This window comes from Juglans regia, chromosome 1 (genome assembly GCF_001411555.2).
Source record: "Juglans regia cultivar Chandler chromosome 1, Walnut 2.0, whole genome shotgun sequence".
In the NCBI taxonomy this organism is placed as follows: Eukaryota; Viridiplantae; Streptophyta; class Magnoliopsida; order Fagales; family Juglandaceae; genus Juglans; species Juglans regia.
The window spans coordinates 4,566,044-4,591,196 of NC_049901.1; the positions used below are offsets into that span (position 1 = coordinate 4,566,044).

The 25,153-nt window shown below is 35.8% G+C and overlaps 1 protein-coding gene across 1 annotated transcript; it reads right to left on the minus strand.

The window, feature by feature from the left end:
* Positions 1–1,873: 1,873 nt before the first annotated feature.
* Positions 1,874–23,978, minus strand: LOC109005638 (truncated transcription factor CAULIFLOWER A-like). The gene is made up of 7 exons (XM_035694173.1): positions 23,506–23,978; positions 9,701–9,779; positions 8,909–8,970; positions 8,534–8,633; positions 5,370–5,411; positions 2,541–2,582; positions 1,874–2,436 (listed from the first exon to the last, which is right to left on the minus strand). Exons 1-7 carry the CDS (start codon positions 23,688–23,690, stop codon positions 2,308–2,310), a joined length of 639 nt encoding a protein of 212 aa, XP_035550066.1. The 5' UTR covers positions 23,691–23,978; the 3' UTR covers positions 1,874–2,307.
* Positions 23,979–25,153: the final 1,175 nt, after the last annotated feature.

Consider the following 25,153-nt stretch of genomic DNA (forward strand, 5'->3'; position numbering starts at 1 on the left):
TTTCTCTCTACTTGCCAGACTCGTGCTATCGAACTTCTAAGAGCTCCTCTGTTAGCTTCTTTATCAGATATCACATACATCATAAGACAAAGTTGGCTCTTTGATATTGATATAACCACATCTTCATTGCTGACTTCCACCTCTTGTAGCTCCTCTTCCGTTAACTTCAGACCCTTACATAATTCTGACAAATCACTCTCCATTACTAACCTGCATAGACAAAAGTCTAGAAGGACAAAAGCTCTAAGTTTACTAGGAAACTTAGAGAGAAAACCTTACACTCAGAGAGAGGGAAGGACTTAATGATATGAGCTATTACTAATTGCCAATTGATGGTCCACACAAATTTATTTATTTCATATTTTTAACATATTTAAATATTTTTAAAATATAAAAATATATCAATACATTAAAAATTATTTTTTTAATTATTAAGTAAAAAAAATTTGAATAGTCAAAATAAAGAAACTCAGACAGTATACTAGTATTTCTAAACAAAAAAAAATCCTCTGAAATCTTAAAGTTAGGAGAAATTCGTTTCTACAACTTTTTTTTAGATATTTTTAATGGTTAAATACATTGATGGTTCTTAAATTTTAAAATGTACAACTTTTCGATCTAGAACTTTGATTTTATAAATTCAATTCTCTTTCTAATGTGACACATCATATGTCAACACGTGGCCTGCAATTAAAAATCTAAACTAATACGCAACTTTTAAAAAAATTATTTCAACAAACATTGATAGGCCAACGTTTAATTTAATTAAATTCAGATGCATCTTGAATCGTGAAAGATGATGCGATCTCTAGAATAGGGATAGTCTGACTTACCATTGTTTTGTTTTAAAAAAAAAATCTTAAAAAATTTATTTTATTTTTCAAAACTTTTATTGTTTATATAATTTACTTTATTTTATAGCCGCAAGGTTATATGCTGACACAGCATGTAATATCAGTGCGGACGGTTTTTAATTATTTGAAAAAAAAAATATCATGAATCTAGTAGGAAGGGACAATTAAATGATTTTTTAAATAGTGAGTTGAGATGAGATGAATTGAGATGAATTTTTAAAGTTAAATAAAATATTGTTAAAATATTATTTTTTAATATTATTATTATTTAAAATTTTGAAAAAATTGAATCGTTTATTATATTTTGTGAGAATTTAAAAAAATTGTAATGATAAGATGAAATGAAATACTTTCACAATCAAAACGGGGTCTAAGGGCACTGGCATGAAGCCGATGCATCTTTAAAATTTGAAGAAATGTAGATAAAATGATCTAGCTCATTCAAAAAGTAAAAGTTTGAACTCTGAGTTACACTAATTTAAGTATATCTTTAAATTTGAATATGTACTGTTCATCTTCAAAAGTAATATTGTATTGTAAAAATTACCCCAATTGCTTTGTTTTTAAGTTTTTATTTCCCATGATTTTTATTTTCCACGAACGTCTTTTCACTTTCATTTTTGTGTTTACTATTGAAATATGTGAAAGAAGAAATATTATTATTAATTAATATATAGTTAGTGTAATTGGAAAATATAAAAAAAAAATTAAAAATATTATTATTTAACTAATCCAATGTGGGGTTATAGTTAGAAAGGTTTTAGATTTGTGAAAAATATGTACTCTTCATCAATTTTTGAAAATAGCTTTGATGAAGCTAGCCATGCTAATGCTCTAGGTTGTATTTGAGTAGTGAGGTAATCTTAAATATTTTGTGAATAATAGTGAAAAAGTAATGATAGAATATTGAATAATAATAAATAATAGTAAAAAGTAAGTAAAAAGTAATAATAAAATAATAAATAGTAAGCACAATTTATTCCTAATTTTTCATCCATAACCAACCACTAGTACTGAACATAGTTAAGTTATATAATATTACAAATTGTATTAATATTACAAATTGTATTAATATTATTCTACATGGACTGTTACATATGATATTACATGCTAAGAGAAGGACAGCGGTCCAATAAGAACCCAAAGATAGGAGCAGATCGGTGGATATGCCAACACTTTTCAGGAGAGTGGAGACATACACATCTAAGGGTCCGCCAAAGTGAACACGCAGTTCTCTATAATAATTATACAATAAAAAGCACTTCTGATATTGTATATAATAATCCGGGAGTACGAGTTGTTAAGGTGCATCGATCGACGAGGCTATGCAGATACATAGAACTAGGCAGGACTGGACAGTCCCAAGAAAACATTTTAGTTGTACAAAGCAGCGACACTTTTCTTTTTATGCTTTGCGTCCACCAGCAGCAGGGCAGGGTGTTGTTTTGTTAGGTTAAAACAGATGGAGCATGGCCTCCTGGAGTTGAGGGGTGTAGTCATTGGCATGGGGGTTGGACTCCTGTTCCAGAGCATGGCTTTGGTGGTGATCGTTGGCGTTCTGATCACTCCTCATTGCTGCCATCTGAAGGCCATGACACAAGGAAGAACACGATGCTCATCAGCCAGATTAAAATAAATAAGTAAAGTACTCTCTGATCATATTTTCTTTCCTTTTATTACTCTTACCTCCTCCTCCACTTGAGTCTTCTCTCTTCTCAGATTCTGTTGCTGTTCATCATAGCAGTTGGAAGTTAGAAAAAAGATTATTTCATGATTTCACAGTGAATTACAACGTGCTGTGTGGGAATACTTCTACCCTTTATTTGATGCCTATATACTTGTATATTTGCATCTTCAAGTTTTCTATTGGGGTCTAAAGTGTTCTCATCTGTGAATAAGATGGCATTATTTGCTGGTTTTATGCTCATCACATGACATCATGGTGATATTTGTTTCAGCAGCATGATGCAGAGTACTCTGTGCCTTGAGAAATTTATATATGTATCGGTACACCATAGGCTTAATTTGTACAGACAATGATTGCTACAATATATCAACACAAGCAAATATATTCAAGTTATTAAATGTTATGTTCACTAAGATCTACACTTTTCTCAAAAGATTTGAGTTAAGGACAAGCTACATGGTATTTTACGTAGAATTTAGTGATCGAATGCATGGTACTTGATATTAGTGTCATTTCATTATAAATACTAAAGTTTCTTTGATTTGAATTACAAATTCTACGTAAATGCACTAAATTTAAAAAAATTGTAAAATGAGATAAAAAAAATGTTGTGTGTATTATTAATCTCATATCTGTGTACCAAAAGAGATAATTAGAAGTTTTGAGAATATATATATATATATATTTTTTTGTCGGGGAACCTCTCCAAGGCAGGGGGCCTCGGACCCACTCCTACAAAATAAATCCCAGTCCCGTGCACCGCACCCTCAGAAGTTTTGAGAATATTTGAGAATGTTTTGAGTGTCAAACGAGACCTTCCGACCTCAGCTTCATAAGTGTCTCGCTTTCATTAGAGCATCCCTCTCAAGGACATGGGACCCTCGGACCCACTCCTGCAAAGTAAACCCCAGTCCTATGCACCGCACCCAGAAGTTTTGAGAATATTTGAGAATGTTTTGAGTGTCAAAACGAGACCTTCCGACCTCAGCTTCATAAGTGTCTCGCTTTCATTAGAGCATCCCTCTCAAGGACATGGGACCTTCCGACTTTAGCTTCATAAAATGCAAGGGTTTTCGAGGCCAAAGTTGTGCTCTCTCTCAGGCTTCAATGAACATAACGATTGACCAACCCATCAAATTTCCTTTGTTAAGCTACTTCACCATGAGTAAGGTCATTGAGATGTTTTGAAACTCCACCTTTACGATTTTATAGGGCAATTTTCTATAGTTTTACCAACTCCAAAGAATAGGCGGACCATATCTTGGAAGAGTTGAGTTTTTTGCAACAATTTGAACTTAGTAGGAAGCTGCTATCATATTCAAAATCCCCAACAAAATCAGTAACCCACTTAAACACACCGTTATGATAAGTGTGAGAAGTCGTATGTCCTCCAAACTTGCTTCCAGATCATTAGGTTCAGTACTATATGTAAATTTTAATGCGAAAAGTCTTTGGATGCTGCTTTGACTGAGACTGCTCCACTATTATTGATCCTGCCACCATGTTTGCCATGAACTCTTTATTGGTGGTTCTTCTAGTCAACTCTAATCAATGTCAACATTTCGTGTGAAAATCCAGGATTTTGATCAGAGTTGGAGTTTTTGGGGATGGAATATACAGACCCTTGGGCTGGGTCTTTTTTTTGGGTGGGGTCGGGAATATTTGAAAAGTGCCTTGTTAACTTTTGTTGGGGCTGGAATATATAGATGCTACCTGTTCCCCACTAGCATCTCCGTCACTAGCGCCCAAATTACTTCCACCACTGAATCAAACCTGTTGCCATGAGAATGACGGAAGATCTGATCTTTACCACATTCAATTTCCCTTCCAACCATATCCCACTTCCTCTTTTATTTTTATTTTTATTTTATGTTGAAAAACCTCTCCAAGGCAGGGTCCTTCTGACCTATCTTTGCAGAGTAAACTTTGATCTCATGCACCGCACTCTTGAAAGTTTCCCTATACGAAACTGCGAAGGACCTATCTTTGCAGAGTAAACCCTGATCCCGTGCACCGCACTCTTAAAAGTTTCCCTATACGAAACTGGTTAAATCATTGGTTTTTCACCCGAAGGTGTGGCCTCAAAGATTATTTTCATTCATGAGATATTGAACCTTGGACCTTGGACCTTGAAGAGAGTGATACTCCAAGACCAAGGTCTTCACCACTTGGGTCAACTCCTTAGTTATATCCCACTTCCTCTTCTAATACAGAATATATGTGTACGTACGTGTAAGATGTGAGAGGGGGTTCTCTCTGTCTTTTATCTATGTATGGTCCTAGACTATTGTAATGGTGGATAAAGCTGCTCCATTTTTTATTGTCCTTCACAATGTTTTTGGAGTCATTGTCGGATAATAGAACCTATCGGGGAATATCAGGTGCAGCACCCGGCAGTAAATAGAATACTACAATTAGATCAGAGTTTGATTCAAACTCTATTTGCATGGCTACTACAATTAGATAACATAATTATACAAGGATAAAACCTTTCGAAGCTTCTTAAGTGAACTAGATCACACAACCTTATTCAAATTGCATACTACTCAGAAGCACCAGAAAAGACAAGCCTAAAAAACCATTTATAGATCAACTAAATTAATAACACTTTCAAGTTGGGCTGAAACAATAGTTGAGATACATCCCTTCAATCTTGACTTGAATCCCAATTATAGGTTTCTAGCGATGTTTTCTGAAGGGGTTTGGAACCTTCTCTTAAATAAACCATGAAAACTATGTGAAATTTTGTTCTTATTTGGGACCCCCATTTACTTGTAAAATGCATTGACCTTCACATCAACAATCAACAAAGAGTCAGAAGGGCATACCTCTTCCTGGAGCGCTTTTAAGCCTTCCATCATTAGCTGTGTCTGTTTAACATTCAACAGGAAGCATTAGCCACACACACTCTGTTTTTTTTTTAGGAATAACAAAATTTTATTGAGAAAAGTAACAAGGCAAAGCCAAATACACAGCAAGTATACAAATACCAAACCTAGTTACAAGTCAAGAACTAGAAAAAGAAACAAGAAAATCATAGATACTACTTCCAATAAAGACAACAGCTGAAGCCCACTGAAATAAGAACCCTACCATCACTACATGGATCATGCCAAAAACCAATTATGGAACCATCACCAACCACAAAATTAACTTGTTTTGTGAAAGCATCTTAGCCACTCCTTATATTTTTCCACACCCCCACATCGTAAGTACCTCTTACCTCATTAGAACTCCATCCCCCCCGGAACTCCTGTATTTAGAATCAATCACAACCCTCTACAATTATTCACAATCTTGATGATACCTCCATAACTACTTTCCAATGAGGGTTTTGTTAAAGATACTCAACTTTCGAACTCCCAATCCACCACACAACAAAGGAGTATAATCTTATCCCAACTAACCAAATGAAACTTGACTTCCTCCTCAATGCCTCCCCACAAAAAGTCTCAAAATGACTTCTCCAACCGATTTGCCACACCAATTGGAATGGAAAACATAGATAGAAAATATGTAGGAAAAGACAAAATACTTTTAATGAGAATGATTTTCCCCCTTTTGACAAATACAATCTCTTCCAACCCGCTAACCTTCTCTCTACCTTCTCCAACACCCCATTCCAAACCGTGTTGGACTTAAACGTAGCCCCCAAAGGAAGCCCAAGGTATTTTATCGACGAAGAGGAAACCTGACAATCCAAAATACTTGCCAAACTTCTCATATTTCTCACGTGACCCACCGGTACTATCTCGGACTTACCTAGATTTACCTTAAGATTCACATCACAAAACAGCATAATATTTTGCTTAAACGGTTGGCCAGAACTTTAGAGATCATTTTATAAACCCCATTAACAAGACTAATGGGGCGAAAATCCTTCACATCAACAACTTGCACCCTCTTCGGAATAAATACAGTTGCATTTATACTCTTTTCAAACTAATCAAACACGTATAGTTCATGAAACACCTTTATAACATCCTCCCTCACGATGTCCCAACGATCCTAGAAGAACGCCATAGTAAAACCATCCAGGCCAAGAGTCTTATCTTTGACCATACCTATAACAACATAAAGAACTTCATTCTCCTCAAAAGGTCGTTCAATCCATTGAGCACTCGAAGGATCACATTAAGGAGCACATTTGCCTTTTCTATGAGAACCTCCTTACGGAGCAGCATGATTGGAGGTCAACATTGGATGGTTTAACATTCGACATTATTAATCCACACTTTTTATCATACACATAGCTAGCTTGTAAAGAAAGGTAAATATGTGGAAAGGGCAAATATTCTCAGGTTCCTTTGATAGGATATTAAAGAACCTCAATAAATTTCTCTAAAATATGTGAAAAGGGCAAATATTCTTTAGCATCGACGGATGATAAAAAAAACCTCAAGAACTGAACATATTCTGTTTTTCTCCATAAATCATATTGTATCCCATTAGTTAGGGCGTCTAATTATTGTGTACCAAAAAAAGTTAAAAAGTGTTGAGAACAAATTATCAAAGCACACAAAAACTTCTTGGGCGGAATGATATTTTGCTAACTAGGATTTAAAAGCTAAAATAGAATCCCAGGTCATCTACACTGGCAACAACACAATTATTCTGCAGCTATGGCATGGAGTGACATAGTGGATATAAATTCTGAGTAATATGAGGGTGGGTATCTAATTCAGTTATTTCACTCAACTTCAAGAGGGCTTGCAATGCATTCATTGTTTTCAGAAGATATTGCCATATACAGAAAGTTACCACGGAGATGAGATGTCACTTATGTGCTAGGATTCTGGCTATGGGCCTCAAAAAATGAGTTAAAAGCGGCATAGAAGTTCAGGAAATAGTAAGCAGTGGCTGCTTCTAAAGCGGAAGTGTGAATAAGTGAAGCAAATCTCTAGAGCGGAAGTGTGAATAAGTGGAAAACCCATGGGAACCGTTTATCCATAGAGTTGCAGAAGACATTGGTATGAGTACGAAAATGTTCACAAAAAACCATGAAGATTTTCTTCTTTTCCTTCTCCCTTTTTTCCCCTTCTTTATGCATAGAAAATGATTAGTGTTTTTAAAGCCCAACCTTGTTTATAGGAAGGATATGCCATTAGATCTAAAGGCCATTCGCAAGAAAGTTATATCAGTTAGTTAATGGGATCACACGGGAAAATTGCTCTGCAGTTTCAAGAGTATCAAAGCAGATGGCATAAGCAGTGTCTGCAGGACTCTTGGCTCTCTGCTCTTTTCCTTTATTATTTTTCACTTCCAGAGTTTAGCAAAAGTAAAATAACTGCACCAGAAGACCACACGCCACAACTTCAGTATGGTCTGACAAGCTGTGAAGAAATGTGTTTGATATGCATACTAGGTTGCGTTTGAGTAGTAAGGTATTCTCAGGTATTCTGTGAATAGTAGTGAAAAAGTAACGATGTAATATTGAATAGTAGTGAATAGTAATGAAAAGTAGGTGAAAAGTAATAATAAAATAATGAATAGTAGTGAGCTATTTTGAGAACACCATCAGTGCCCAAACTCCTAATATATACACTGGCCATTCTCACCAATCAAAAAATGAATGTAGAGGTCACACAATTCTTCAGCCATGATGTAGTATGATGCTTAGAGTGTTTTAATTCCTTGATTCTTATTTAATTCTCTAAGGAATATTTCACTGCTATCAGTCCCATATTTTGACAAGTTTTTCATTATTCTCCATTTAGGAACCGTTTATGCACTTCCAAACCAAGATTCCATGATTATCTATGACATGCTCAAAGACTCTTGAAGATCAGATCAAATTGTCTATTATCTACTTCTGCATATGAGAACACAATCTTAGAACAAATCTAATTTCTATCTGCTTTGCTTTCATGAGTTTTGACTACTGATTGAATAACACCTCAGGGCTACAACTAATCACCCATCACGGCTTTAACTAAACTTCGATATTTGAACCTCAAAAAAGAAGAGAAGCAGGCAGCTTGTAAGAATTAACCTTTTTGAATCTTGTTTGCCTCAATATCATATCCAGTTCTTTCTCGAGCTGTGTAAGTTCTATCATGTTCTTCTCTTCGATGTTTTGCTCTTCAAGGTACCTTCCAAAAGCACAAAAATAAATGCAAATTAGCTGGTTCATTGAGGCAAATTTACTGGGGCCCCAAAGATGCTATGTTAATAAGGAGCTATAGTTTGTACATATTAACAACGGATCATATAGGTCTGGAAAATATCATGTAAAAGGGGAAACTGATCTCCAAGATTTTACCTATGAACCATGTAAAAGATGAATCTGCAGTTTTCCCTGTTACATGAGTTATTTATTTCCACTGTGCCAATTGCAGCACATGTGTAAGGACCATAAAGATGCTACCTTTGTATCATTTGTTGCGGGCCAGTGTCCATCAGTTGAGCTGGGAAGCCAGCATCATACCTCTGAATGATAAGCAAAACGTAAGAGACAAATTTTATACCAGTAAGAGAGATAGATTAGCAATCTATTTTTTTAGGCTTCGGAACGAGAAATTGTCATTATCATCTTCCTTTTAGTATTGAAAAGGCCGTGTTTCTTTTCCTCCTCCCAATCTATTAGGTTCTATCCAGAGCGCTGTCCTCCACTCAGGCATTACAATCAGTCTTTCAGGAAAATAAACATGATAACATTGATTTAGAATCTTGTTAGTGTAGAATCTATGCTAACCCTGCTTGGGGAAAGGATCAAGTTTCAGTGACCTCGTTTCTTTTCTTCATGACCCCAATTAAATAGCAAAGAAACTGCAGGTGACTTAAAACTATCGAGAAAAAAAATCTGCGGAAATAATCGTCACTGCTGTGGCATTTGTTTGATATTAAGATCAAACAGCCTCTGATCTGTTTGTAACTGACACCAAACTTACCGGATACATCATTCTTGCAAAGCGTCAGTGTTCTTCCATCATCAGAATCTCAATTTAACACAATTTGTGATCGAAAAAAGGATCAATTGAGTTGCTAATTCAGGATTTCCATGGGTTTACATATGAAATAGTAGCTGTTGCACGAAGTCAAAGGCTGAAATTCTACTTTTCTTGGCCGAAATTGGAAACCCTTAAAAACATGGAGTAGATTATGGCTACTATCTGTTCTTCTGTCAAAATACTGATGGAGCTGGAAAATTATGACTAACCTTTCCTTTCTCAGCACTCTGGCGGACAGCAATTTCTTCTTCTACATGTATCCTATACCGCTCCAGGATTTTTCCAATACTGCAGCACAAGGAAAATATAATTGCTAATGTTATTGCTTCTCATATCAATCAAACTTCAATAAAACAAAAAACTCAAATAAAGCAATAAATATAATTATGCAAAGCGGGGTCATATTATGTGTTATTTGGAAAAGAGAAGTGCTAGGTCTATATAGAAATCTTACACATAAAAGTTTACACAGCTTAATATAATACAGCAGATATATTTTATAAAAAAAAAAAAAAAAATTCAGACAGACATATTAAACCAATAATTTCTTTCAAAGAAAAATAGGACTCATCTGAATGTTTTTTGCCAATGAGTTCGTAGGGCATTGAACCCAAGCTGTAGCAACAAAACTTGCAGATAACAATGGATACAAACACGTAAGTGGCCATTGTAGAATGGGCTGTCCTTGTGCTGAGATATGGTTAACTTGGGTAACACGAGGGCATCAGCAGTCAATTCCTGCCCGCTTGATAATTGCTTTTAGACTACGAAACGGCTTTCCTTAAATGGCACCAGAACGAAGCAGAGTAGGCTTGAAGATAATTGCTTTTTTTACAAGCCAAGGACTTCTGAATTCTGATACGAGGCAGTTCTTTTGAACTTTGCATTGCTAGATTAAATCCCTTTCACAACTCGTACAAAGCTGAAGAGTGGAGACCATTTCATGTTTTATCTTTCGGTTCAAATCGATCTACTCAACCTAATTCCTTTGATTGAAACAGGGTAGGCCACTATTTCATAGCCAAGAACAATGAATTCATTAAAAGCGTCCCTTTCATCTCCAATTGAAAGGGAAGTACCTACTAAAATCTTACTACTTTCTTGGGTTACTTTTTGTATAGGTTTCAAAATTAGGCCTTGCCTTTTATAAAAATGGGTTCGACAATGTTAGGAAGAAGTGAAGCAGGAGCTGATGCCAGACAGAAAATTGAGCTGATGCCAGACAGAAAATTGAAAAAAGAAAAGGAAGGTCATCTCCCTTGATTCTTTTTTAAGCAAAAGGCAAAAGGCATCTAATGAACATTAGATTGGCCTAGTTTGCTTTACATAGTTTAGGATGAAGATTACCAAAGAAATGGTAGTTTGGAGAGGTAAAGTGTGGTTTCTGATTATGTGTTTTCTTTTTTTAGGATTGTCCCAAATAGGTTAAATGAAACATATACAAGGTGTATGCCTAAAGTTTTAAAAGGAATAAGCTCTGTTTTTCTTTTTTAACTTTGCAGTGGTAAGTTACACATGACTGGTTTCAACTCACGATACAATGCTCTGCCTAAAGTTTTAAAAGGGAATAAGCTCTGTTTTTCTTTTTTAACTTTGCAGTGGTAAGTTACACATGCACCTAATAGTTTCAACTCATGATACAATGCTCCCCATGTTCTTATAGGATAAGTTTTATTTATTTTATTTTGTTTTATGTCGGGGAACCTCTCCAAGGCAGGGCCCTTCGGACCCACCCCTGCAGAGTAAATTTTGGTCTCGTGCACCACATTCTTGAAAGTTTCCTTATACGGAACTGGTTAAATCGCTGGCTTTTCACCAGGAGTTGTGGCTCCAAAAGATTGTTTGCACCCATGAGGTGTTGAACCTTGGACCTTGAAGGGAGTGATACCCCAAGACCAAGGCCTTCACCACTTGGGCCAACCCCTTGGGGTTAGTAAGTTTTATTTAGATTGGCCTAGTTTGTTGACTCTAAAAAACTATTTGGGACAATCCTAAAAAAAGAAAACACATAATCAGAAACCACACTTCACCTCTCCAAACTACCATTTGTACCATTTCTTTGGTAATCTTCATCCTAAACTATGTAAAGTTGTAATGTGCACACTAAACTACTGATGAATGCATATTGCAAGCTCGTATTTGGAATGCATATTGCAAAAAAAGTGATAGCTCAAGTATAGTGTGATTTCCTTCAAAATCATTATCTTAGGCAATCTTTTGGACAAAAATACATGGAAAAACCTTGGTCTTAAAACAAATAAATGAGAATAGAAAGGAACTACGTTCACCAACAATTCAGAAGATTTTTTAAAAATAAAAAAAGAAAAAGAAAACTGCATGATAGTATACCAATGGAGTTGACCCAAAATACCCAAAATACCTTATAAAAGTAACACCACTTTATAAAAATAACCTCATTTTACATCATGTGTTGCAAAAAGTATTGTGAAGGGTGTAGTGTGTGTATCATTACTCAAAACCAAAATGACTCAACAAATACTTCAAAATATGTACTCTGCTTGTGCATCATGGCTAGGTTTTTTTAAGAACTTTGACTTTTAATTGCAGCTGTTGTTTTCAATAATAGTTCTTAAATTAGGACTCACTTTAGAGTACAACTAAGACAATGTCAAGTGCAAACTCCTTAAAAAGTGTGTCATAGGGGGATGCTACTAACAATATGATGAACTCCTAAGTAGTCATTTTTATGTATTTGGATTAAGTCCAACTAAAAGAAGATTCGCCAAGATCCTTTAGATCAATTGGTAACACCTTAGTTTCTCACTAAGAGAACTAATGATCGAATCTCCCCTCCCCATGTATAAAAAAAAACTAAAAGAAGATTCGCCAAGATCCTTTAGATCAATTGGTAACACCTTAGTTTCTCACTAAGAGAATCAATGATCGAATCTCCCCTCCCCATGTATAAAAAAAAACTAAAAGAAGAATCTTTGACTTTGGTTTGATTAGTGCTTCTAAAGTAGCATCATGCTAACCAAAAACCATTCAAGTTAACTATCCGCCTAAATTAATGCAATTATTAATGCAATTACTGCGAGCAGTAGTTCTAGAATCATTAACTCAGATATAAGGGTTTTCTATTTCTCTTTTCAAGTGGACTTGTTCCTTGCAGCTTGATAGTCATAATCTTAGGAGCTCGCGCATTTTAATAATAACAATTCAGTTTTTACATAGTGTCGAACTTCAAGCAAGTGCTTTTTACAGTAGTTTCAGGAATGTCAAGTATCAATTCAAATTAGTTGGAGTTCCTTAGTATTCTTTGTCTTCATAGACAAAGAAAATGTTATTTTTTTTTCTTTTTGTTTAAATCAAGATCTTAAATGAGCTTTAATAATAACAATATTAGGGTTCATAATGTTGGGGAACTTCTAAGAAATGTAATTATAAAAGTTTAGAAAATAAAACAATTAAATCTCAAACCTTATTTTTAGATAGTATCTACTGCTTCGGACAATGATTTCCATTTGTCCATATACAAACACAATAAAAGAAGGAACAATCCCTCTTAGTTGGTAGACAAATTTCCATTTTCGATCATGCAGTCCTTTTAGCAAGATGACCAAGTTTAAATGAAGTTAACTCAACTCTAGAGACCTGCCACCAGAAGAAAAGGTTAATACATTCGTAATGCAATATGAAAATTGCACGCATCTGTATTAGAGCCCTAAGCATAACACTACAGCATGCTCATTCTTTGGAAACAATAACTTAGATGATTTGACTCTAGTTTCACATGAGATTTATTATAGATAGGAAGCTAAACCAGGTAATTCCTTACTATCTTCCTCTATCTTAATCTAGCTGCTGCTGAAGTTAAGATCGATTTAATGCGGAAGTTTTCATTTTGTTCAGAAATATCTTATCTACTTGGACCACTAGACACGTTTTTATTATTATTATTGTTATTTTGCTAAACACTACGAGTTTTAAAAGCACAACCTCATTCAATACCCCATTTTTAATATTTTTTTAATCGGTAATCTAAGTATTTTATTCATAATAATTGTCAAAGCCCAAGTATACAAGGAGTATACATGAGAAATACCTAATTAGAGTTTACATTTGATAGTAAAAAATCAATTTTATTGAAAAAACACTTTTAAAGACTCGAATCAGTGCCCTCCCTTCCCCAAGTGAGGCGCCTGACCACTAGGCTATACATACCCCTTAATATCCCATTTTTAATATTTTAGGACAGATTCCGGCCTATTTGACCCGATTGAGGACCAGAATTTATCATATTTTAAGATTTGAAATTCTTCTATTAACAATTAAATACATTTAGGATTTCTATAAGATAAAGTAATTTGCAGATTATTCGCCACTATTATGATTCTTCCTATTGGGTAGGTATAACTTGTATACATATACATATACACACACATATACATACACACAAATATATATATACACATACATACATATATAGTAGAATCAACAACCAAACACAATTCATCTCAAACCAATCATTGATAAGACCCATTACTTTTTCAACTTCTCATAAAAAAAGTTAAACTTATCTCAATTTACTTTATACATCTCAACCTAAAAAAGATAAACTCATATCAATAGAATCCATAAAATACTACTAATCACAACTCAACTTATCCCAACATCTAGTTTTGTCTACATAGGAAAGTGATACATAGTCGACTAAAAGTCATTGGCTAATTTAAGAATTCTTTGATATATAATTTATAGCTCTTAAACTGCAAATGAATAGCTATCGTCAAATAAGAATTGGCACCTTCTTATGTATCTTCAAGTAGATATACACGTATGTATATATGCATACGTGGTACTTTCAAGGTCACAAGGTTGCTCTTACTTTATAAACAAAGTTAAAATATAAATAAATTACGTAAATGCTAATCCCTTCCCATCAACGAGGTACGTACACGTGGTATAGAATGGATTACGCAAAGAGAAATGCTAATCCATTCCCATTCACTTTTGTTTAGAGCTGGCTTTAATTCAGGCTCCCTTATCAATATCAATACGGACCTTCTTACTATGGGGGGATCTAAATAGCCCAACTGACTACTTCAGTAACGGCCTTCGAGTGGCCCTTTTCTTGATCTTATGGCCAAGAAGCTATATATTGAATTGGACCAATTCGTCGGCTCAATTTCTTGATCTGTTTTTCTACTTTGTAACAAGTTGGCTCAATAGGCTCCCACCCTCATATTGTATGTTTGAATTCGGTAGTAATATTAGGCTTCTCACAAAATAATTGCAACTCAACCGAATTAAATTAGATAGTGAGGATATAAAAGTTTAACACATTTTCAAATCGTTTAAAGTCTCTTTCTCAAGCCTTTCCTCCGCCACAATATATACCATTAGCCCTCGTATAACCACTAATTTGACGGACTACATAGTGGCAATGTTGGTCTCTATTATGGAAACAACAGATGATGCTATTGGAGCCATTACATTCAAATCCGACGTCCTCATCGAGCAATTCTATCAGAGGCGGCACAATTCAAGTCATCCCAAATTTTTTTATTTTGATTGGCTCTGTATCATCTGATCTCATTTGTAACAACTTAAGGGAGACCCAAATAACACATTAGCCCATACTCTTAAAAGGGTTTGTCCATCATAAAATTATAGCCCTGAATTATTATAAAGAGTACGAACTTCTCTCTCTTAAGCAAGGTGGTCTCATTCATCATATATACTTACTCAATACACACCGATCTTCCTCAATTTGGCCTCCTTAGACTATTTTAATACTTTATAGTTGCTTTGAGACAATTTATTACAAAGTACTATTTATTTATTTTTTATTGGCATCGAGTGTCCGAAAATAACATCTCGACTAATTTGAAGGTGCACAGGCTCTCGATAAGGACGTTTTTTGCAAGTGCACTTTAGGTACTTCAAGGAAAAAATTCCTCGGCATGATGGACCCTAGAGATTGTTTGCACCCAATGAAATTCAAACCTTAGATCTTCGAGAGAACATACCACCAAGATTAAGGCTTTTACCACTTAAGTCAACTCCTAAGGGTTTACAAAGTGCTGTTTATAGCAATCCACGATTGGATTTGCTTAAAATTTGGCCTTGTTATGATCACCTCTTGTATCAAGGTAAGAACATGAGACTGGGTCAACGTTGTTGTTGCCATTTCCCAAACTATATATATATATATATATACATTTTCTTGCTTTGTAATAGCTAAATTGAGGTGGTATTTGGGGCCCTCTCTCCTTTATCATTTGTGACTTTACATATTATTAATATATCATCATTTGCTAAAAGGAAAAGTTGGCTCCCTCTCTAGCTCATATTGTATCAGATTGTTATAAGAAATGACATTTGTCTATATCAAGTAGGAATGGGATATCCACTCGTTCCATAACTAATTCATTTAGGGCAGCTATCTTAGTTGGTTAGTTGGTCTCATCACCCTTCGACTTCTAGCTTTTAGACAAGTAACTACATTGCTTTCGTTTTTAGGGGAGAACGAAACGGGGCATAAGTAGTTTCAATTGCTATTGGTAGTTCACCCGCAAGGGGAACATCACTAGCTAGTTATTAAGGTGTTTGACAATCAGTTGTTGGTTAGCTTATTTACACTATAAGGGGTTGTAGCTAAAAGTAGTCTTAATAGCTTTCCATTTCCTATACCTAATAGTAGTTATTCACTGCCTCCCACTCATCGAGTCCTCATCTCATCCAAGCCCAACATTGCCTTGCTTGATACAATATCTTGATCCTCTAGAGATTGTTTTGATCAATGCCTCATCGTGGTTTTGCAAAAGTAAGAGGCAACAATGAGATGTTTTGAGGTAAATCGAGAGTAGAAGATGACCATCTTGTATAAATTATAATGGATGGTATTAAGTTCGATTTTATGGACATGTGATATTTTGTTCATAGTGGGCATGACCGGGCTATGTGCTACCCTATTTGTTTGATGAGATTGGAATGGTGGAGTCTAGCATATTTACCATTTTCCATTGATACCTGATAATTTAATATAGTCTTTATTAGATTAGTGCGTGATTGGGAAGTGGAAGTGGTCTCTCCATTCTATAATCTACTCTGCTCTTGAGATTAAGAGCAAATGGTGAGGACAAAATTTGGTGGATCCCTTCCTAGAAGTGGAGGTTTGAGGTTAGAACTCTTTTTTTTTTTTTTATAAGTGTAAGTATATTAATAAAAGAATAGGCAAAAGCCATGTTCAGTACAAAGAATGTCCTAGCTAAGTAGGAGCATTAGAAACAAGGAAATTATGGAAATCTTGGCCATTAAAGTTAACGACAATGGTCCAAATACAATGAGTTCTAAAAAAGAAAGCAATTAGTTCCTCCATTGATCTTTCTTTGTCCTCAAACGTCCGTTCATTGCGCTCCTGCCATAAACACTATATGACACAAATAGGCAACATCTTCCATACAGCCTTAATCTGTTGGTTACCTCTTAGATCTGTCCAACTAGCCAACATCTCCAATACAGACTCGGAAATAACCCGCCCCAAGCCTAGTCTTCTAAATATTTCATTCCAAATCCCTCGAGCTATATCACAAAGTAGTAGAAGATGGTCCACTGATTCACCCTCGTTCCTGCACATGCAGCACCAATATGCGATAATCACCCATTGTCTTCTCAAATTATCCGTTGTGAGGATCTTACCCAAAGAAGCAGTCCACACAAAAAATGTTGATTTGAGAGGCACCTTATGTCTCCAAATCCTTTTCCAAGGGAACTGAGTTGGAGGTTCTTGTGACAGAGATTTATAATACGAGCGAACCGAGAATAAACATTTTCCCATAGGTGTCCACCACAATAAATCAGCTTGATGGTTACTGCATTTGAGTGAATACAAGAAGCTAAAAAGAGTTGCAAAACTGTCCACTTCCTAATCATGTGCCGCCCGGCTAAAATTAATGTTCCATTGGATTTGTTCCCCCACTATCACCATAACTTCTGCCACATAGACATCATTGTCACTTGCTACCCTAAAAAGGACAGGAAATAGATCCTTTAAAGCACCATTACCACTCCAAGTATCATAACAAAATTTGATCATAGTCCCATCTCCAAGACAAAATCTTGTGTGCCTGGAAAAACCCCTCATCCTCTTCTAATATGTTTCCACAAACCCATACCATATGCCCTACTCACTTCATTGGTACACCATCCCCCCCATAATTCTTCATATTTACTCTCAATCACCAGTTTTCATAAAGCATCAGGTTCTTTATGGTATTTCCACAATCATTTCTCAAGTAGCGCCCGATTAAAGATTCTCAAATTTCTAATACTCAAGCCACCAGAAGAGATAGGTCTGCATACTTTCTCCCACCTGACTAGGTGAAATTTAAACTCTTCACCCAATCCTCCCCACAGGAAATCTCGTTGAAGTTTCTCAATGCGAACCGCCATGCTTGCTGGGATAGGGAACAAGGACAAAAAATAGGTCGGTAAGTTAGATAACGTAGTCTTTATTAGGGTAATCCTACCGTCTTTTAACAGATACAATCTTTTCCAACCTGCTAATCGATGCTCTACTTTCTCAATCACTGTATCCCATATAGAAGCCGCTCTCGAGGCGGCCCCCAATGGAAGAGTAAGGTATGTCATAGGGAATGAAGCAATCTTACACCCCAGAGTATTAGCCAATTGTCTTAGACGCTGCACACCTCCAATAGGCACCATCTCTAATTTATCCAAGTTCACTTTCAACCTTGAAACTGCTTCAAAACAAAGAAGGATGGCCTTTAATATACGAATTTGATTATTATCTGCCTCCCAGAAAATAAGAGTATCATCTGCAAACAATAAATGCGAAATATTAATAAGTCTCCCACCCAGGGATCCTATCGAATAACCATTCACACGCCTATTTGCAACTAGGGCTGAGGTCATTCTGCTCAAAGCCTCCATTACAATAACAAACAGTAATGGTGACAGCATATCTCCTTGTCTAAGACCTTGTGTGTTGTTAAAAAAACCTGTTGGACTTCTATTTATTAGAACTAAAAATTTTGCCGTAGATATACACCAACCGATCCAAGATCTCCATCTTTCCCCAAAACCACACCTCCTTAGGAGGTCAAGTAAAAATTTCCAATTAAAATGGTCATACGTTTTCTCCATGTCTAGTTTGCATATAATCCCAGTATTGCCAGCTTTCAGTCTACTGTCTAGATATTTATTTGCGATAAGGACCGCATCTAAAATCTGTCTATCCTTTACAAAAGCATTTTGAGGCTTTGAGATTATCTTTCTCACTACCTCACTAAGGCGATTCGCAAGTACCTTAGAGAGGATCTTGTAAACCTCATTTACTAGGCTAATGGGTCGGAACTCCCTGATCTCCTCAGCCCCAACCCTCTTTAGAATCAAAGCAAGAAAGGTGGCGTTTAAGCTTTTCTCGAATTGTCTAACCGAATGAAACTCCTAGAACACCTTCATGAGATCATCCTTTAATACCTCCCAACATGTTTGAAAAAAACCTATAGAAAACCCGTCAGGACCCGAAGTCTTGTCTTTGGCCATCTTCTTCACCACTTCGAAAACCTCAATCTCCTCAAACGGCCTCTCCAAACGAATACCATCCATAGACCCAATAGAGTTGAAAGCTAGCCCATCAGGCTTCGGTCGCCAACCCTCTTGCTCTCGGTAAGTAGTTGTTCAAAGAACCCAACTACATGATCATTAATTCTCTGCTTATTCTCTGAGGTTAGAACTCTATAACATTCATTTCGTCCATTAACGGGTGTTCCCTTTCATGAAAAAACATCTAGCATAACAAGTCTCTCTTGAGTGTGGCTTTCTTTCATAAGAAAGTCCTCATAATGATGAATTGTCATTATCTATACTAAAATAGCTAGAAAACTTTTGTTCTTCTAAAACTTAATTGTGTAGTAGTTAGAACCACTTTGAGGTTACCATGAGGCTTTAAAAGCACATAAGAAGAGGCTGTGATAATATTTTAGAAAACCCCGCTCTGAGGTGAATGGTGGATCCAAAATAAAATCTTGGCATGATATAGGGTGTCACAACATGGCACGCAACTAAACTTAATTAGAATTTCATGGTATAGCAAGAATGAAAGAATTGTCAGTTGCAGACCTCTTAGTTCTATCCAGTGGTACTCCCCAATAAAAAGCATAGTCATTAGAAATGCCCAACTTTGGAAAGTTGATGCTTTTTCTGAGCTTTTTAGTCTAGTGTACTCTACTCGTATGAGGGAGAATTGAAGACAAGATTTCTTAGTGCCACTTTAAGAGAGGAAAATTCACCATTTGCTCTTTTACCAAGCCAAGAATACACGTAAGACACCTCTAAAGGCAATCTTCTTTGTATAGAGGGCTTACTTGAAAAAGATTCTCACAATAGACAACTTAAGCAAAGGCCGAATCATTGTGATTGATTGGTGTTGTATATTCACAAAGAGTTGAAAGTCAATTAATCATCTACTACTTCATTGTGAGATTTCAATGACCTTGTGAAATGGATTCTTTGCTCAGGTGGGACAAGCTTGGGTGATATCGAGAAGGATGATTGATCTCCTAGCCTTTTGGAAAGGCCTCAAGGGCAATTCTCATACTGCAGCAATATGGAATATGGTCTTAATATACCAATGATAAGTGTATTTGGAGGAAGAAGAACGAAAAAAGCTTTGAAGATCATAAGTGGTTAATGAATGAGTTTAGAAATTTCTTTTTCAATACTTACTTTATTGGTTGGTAGCAATTTATTTTAATAGTATGAATTTTCATGGATTTTTTGTATACTAAACTAGCACGCATAGGCAATGCTCTTGTATATGTCCCGTACACTTGGACTTTTGTCTATTCTTATGATCAATAAAATTTTGTTTACCAATCATATAAAATCTCCTAGTTCTTCAAGGATCCTGAAAGAGTTATTTTCTAACCACATACTCTTGGTAAAGAGGACAATTGAAATATCTAGTGAGTTTAACGCACATAGCAAAATTGCCATCTACATGAAGAGGTCTATATGCACTTGCCACCTAGACTTTATCCTCCGGGGGAGGGAGCGAAAGGGGTGCCATCCAATATTGGACTTGGTACAGTTCTGGTCGAGCTGCTTGACGACATAGAAAGAACTCTCTCGATTTGGGTGAATATGTCAACTCTAACACATTTTGTGTGGCTCCATGTCACGACTACAAGAAAGCCTAAGCCACATTTGGGGTAATGCCACAAAATAACTAGTCTATGTTACAACTGAAGCCTTATAGAATCATAAAAAATTGTAAGAATTTCTCATTTTCAAGCAATGTGGAATTACATTCACAAACCTCCTATACTTAATCTGAGATGCTACAATCTCTCTATCTGAAATTCGAGCATCTTTGTCAAGTCATTCCATTATAGATGTCATGGCTAAAGTTTAACTCTACTAACTAGAATTGGCATTAGTACCATTACAACTCATTATTTGAGTCATGAACAACCTATCAATCACTGCATCCACTTGATCTCAACCATTCATGATCATTAGGTTCAAAGTTCAATTAACATGGGATCTTTCTATTCTCAATCTTCCACACTATATCTTGATTGATTTGAACAGGACTATAAATTTTTTCATATCTCCCAACTTTAACACATTTTTTTTATTGGCACGGGAATAATGTCTCGACTAATCCCGGTGGTGCACAGGCTCTCGACAATGAGTTTTCCATAAGTGTATCTCGGGTAATTCAAGAAAAAAAATCTCTCAATTCAATGGCTCCTACAGATTGTTTGCACCTAAAGGGATTTAAACCTTAGACCTAGGGAGAGAGCATACCCACAAGCCCAATGCCTTTACCACTAAAGCCAACCCCCAGGGGTTTTCTCTCTCCTTGAATTCTTAAAAGTCCCTAAATATGAAACCTAAAATTGGGGTATCTTCCTCTTATGTAAGTTAAGAAAAAACAAAAAACAAAATCATTTCATAAAAAACTCAAAACAATCATATGCTTTGATCACTAGAATATATCTTCAATCACTATAAAAGTAAGGTGCCGCCTAAAAATTGCTTTCTTTTATTGGACAACAATTCTTGCGAAAATATTGACTATGGACAATTTGAGAAAGCGTGGACTCGTCATGATGGATTGGTGTCATGTGTAAAAAGAATGGTGAGTCAGTAGATCATGTTTTACTTCACTATGAGGTGGCAAAAATGTTATGAGTGGAGATTTTTAACAGGATTGGAATTGCATGGGTGATGCCTAAGAGAGTCGTAGATTTGTTCGCTTGTTGGCAAAGGATTTGGGGCAATCCCCATATTACAAATCTATGGAAAATGATTCCATATATTATGTGGTGTCTTTGGATGAAAGGAACGGTCGAAACTTTAAAGATGGAGAACGTTCTCCTGATGAGTAGAAGTTTATTCTTCTATACTTTATTTCTTTAGGTTTCTAGCCAATATTTTTAATGGAGCCAGCTTTCATGATTCTCATGTATCGCTTTATAGCTCCTAACTTGTAATTTAGATGTTTGTTGTTTATATACTTCATGTGTAGACTACACCTATTTACTAATTTCAATGAGGTTTTATATTACTCATAAAAAATTATATATTCTTGCGAAAAAATAATAATAATGCGCAAAAAAACTAATTGACATTCATGTAAGAAGTTATAAATTCTCATTTATGGTGACAAAAGCCTTATTTTTATAGAGAACTGCCATAGAGGGCCTTAGTTTTTTGTCACACATCCCAAGATTTAGCAAAATTTAGGCCGAGTTAAAAAATGACAAAGCCTACTTAGTTACCAATAAAAAGCCCGGGCTTAAAACCTAAAAGGCAATGCACTCTTCTGGTGAGTGGAGAGATACGTCTAAGTTCTAACTTGCATCATGTGTCTAGGGAAAAAGACAACTCCTCCACGACAGGAACAACCTTTACAGGCTGACAGCTGACAACCGATGTACGGAAAAAGGAAAATACATACGGATGAATTACACTTCTTTAGCAATAATTTGGACTATTTGCGACAGACTCACGAACTCTGTAAATTTTGAGCTTAAAGCCTTATATATTATTAGAATTTCAATCTATCTGGAGTTATAAATTTTTATTCATTGATAAATTATAAACGCATTTGATAATTCGAATTTTATAATTATACCCTCTACTCCATCCTCATGAGAAAAGAAATGCCATTAGAATATTGACCCCCAAATTTACAATTATGAAATAGTCATTTCATTGAAAAGCAAATTATAAGCCCCAAAAGGGAGAAATGGCATCCAAGTAATAATTTTAGCATACAAAAGTTTAACAGAGTTTGTGTCAACAAGGCAAGGCCAAGGACAGTAGGATGGCTACATAATAAATCCACAAATTACATGCTGATTGGCATAGCCACATAAATTACACTAAACCATGTACAACAATTGTATTCCAACCACAGTACTAGGCACTCCAGCATGTTCACGACAAGAGACGGACACGTTTTCCCAAAAAATTGACGTAGTCTCCAATCAAGCACAAACAGTTCCAGGCATATAGCATACGACTTCACGCTGATCCATCTACGAGACTACGACACCATGGCAGCCAGTAGGCTGCATGACAATAAAGGCAGGCCTAGATATTTCCGAAGGGAATGGAGTAAACATATATATTTATACTGAGATTGAAAAGGCTTCGGTGTGCGTGTCACACGGTAGCAGGGCTTAACAATATATTGTTATTTTAATGAAACAACAACAAACAGGGCAATCGAGTGGATCGAGCGATTAGGCCAATCGACATCTTCCAGAGTAACTAGGGTTTGGTTATGCAACTAGCACGGAACACGTGTGAGGACTTGGAGAAAAAGAATATCTTGGGTGCTAAGATATTTTATACGCATCCGAATCTCGAAGCAAGCAAAGATATTTATGGAACCGGAAAGCAAGAACAGAGCACAGAGACAACTGATTTGAAAGCGAGTATGAGCTCAAAGATTAGGAAGTCGTTTCGTTTGAAAGGGAGTGTATGTGAAAGTTCAAGAAACACCAACCTCTCAGCACTAGAGAACTCGTAGAGCCTCCCTCGGTCGGAGAATATCATCAGCGCGACCTCCACGTCGCAGAGCACGGCGAGTTCGCGAGCCTTCTTCATCAGCCCACCCTTCCGCTTCGAGAACGTCACTTGCCGGCTCGTCTTGTCCTCGATTCGTTTCATCTGCACTTTTCCCCTTCCCATTTCCTCTCTTCTGGTGTCTAACCTCCAAACCCTAACCTTAGCAGGATCCTTCCCGACGACAATCGAATCGAGATCAATCAACGGGGTCTTTTCGGCTATCGATTCGGGAAACAAAGAGCCGGTTACAACTTACAGAGAGTGCTTTTAGTGGAGGGAATTAAAGATCTTCAGGTTATCGAATCCAGTACTCCTACCGATGGTGAACCCAGTGATTCCAAGAGGCGCTCCTGATTGACAAGTGGCGCTCTTCGATTTGAAGTTCCCTTTCCATACAATCGAGCGCAGGGTAAGATCTTTTGGGACGCGCATAACGGCGATACCAAGGGTTCTCACACGTGTGAACGAAGGGAGGTAAGAGCTTGTCATGGTTTGGCTTTGTTCTTCCTAATCCTAGGACTATGAGATATCCTCAATAATTACTAACAAGTTCCCCCTTTCTTTCCTCCGTGTTTTTTCTGTAAGTAGCAGCAGCTATAACCGCATTCGTGGACCACCCGAGTGGAGACAAAATATTAAAGAATTAAAAGAATTATATCGCGAGGTCCATATTGTTCCACGTGGAAGGCTTTTTTCCACGTGTCGACGATCTAAGTCTATACGTCATTGGCTAGCGATTGAGGTTAGCGACAGGTGTCCGAAAAAGGACATACCATGGAAACATCAGGGGGTATTCCATACAGCACCAAGAGAAGCATGACAGCGGGTTTGTGCAAGGGTTATGATTTAACTGAAGAAGTGTACGGATGAGGGTAAATGTACTATATTTATTTATTTATATTTTTTACACAATTTTAAATATTTTTAAAAATAAAAAATATCAATTCATTAATATTTATTTTTTTAATTATTAAGTAAAATAAAATTAAAAATTAAACTTTCAATCGATATTTTTAGATTGTGTTTAGATGTTGAAGTGAGTTGAGTTTAGATGATAAAATATTATTAGAATATTATTTTTTAATATTATTATTATTTTGAGATTTGAAAAAGTTGAATTGTTTATTATATTTTATATTAAAATTTGAAAAAATTATAATGATGAGTTGAGAGGAGTTTGGTAACCAAATGAAGGCTTATAATAATATGGATGAGCATGGGCTCAATCATTCGACATTCATTAAAAAAAAAAAAAAAAATAGTCAAGATAAGACTAGAGAAGTCCCATCATTCGTTTTTATGCTAAGCAAAGCAACACATTATGTTAAGTCAACTCCCTTCTTCTCCTTAATAAGTTTCCTTCTTATTAAAAAAAAAAAAAAATTTCCATTCAAACAGGAATTATCACTTTACTTTCTCGGTTTAGAAGGTGCGTCTCAAATCCTTTTTTCGAATAAGTAATTATTTATTAATAAAATAAATAAAAATATAAGAATTTGTCTCCTTAACAAACATAATATTAATAATAATAATTATTATATTTTAAGTTTTTATAATTGTTCTAATCTCAAATTTAATAGTTTGTA

What these genes read in the sequence shown, in the direction of transcription:
- LOC109005638 (XM_035694173.1), bottom strand. Translation starts at nt 23,690, where the DNA reads ATGGGAAGGGGAAAAGTGCAGATGAAACGAATCGAGGACAAGACGAGC. An exon ending in AGAGTGCTGAGAAAGGAAAG is followed by an intron (nt 8,971 to 9,700) that starts GTTAGTCATAAT and finishes CTTATCATTCAG; the next exon opens with AGGTATGATGCTGGCTTCCC. An exon ending in TAAAAGCGCTCCAGGAAGAG is followed by an intron (nt 2,583 to 5,369) that starts GTATGCCCTTCT and finishes TATGATGAACAG; the next exon opens with CAACAGAATCTGAGAAGAGA.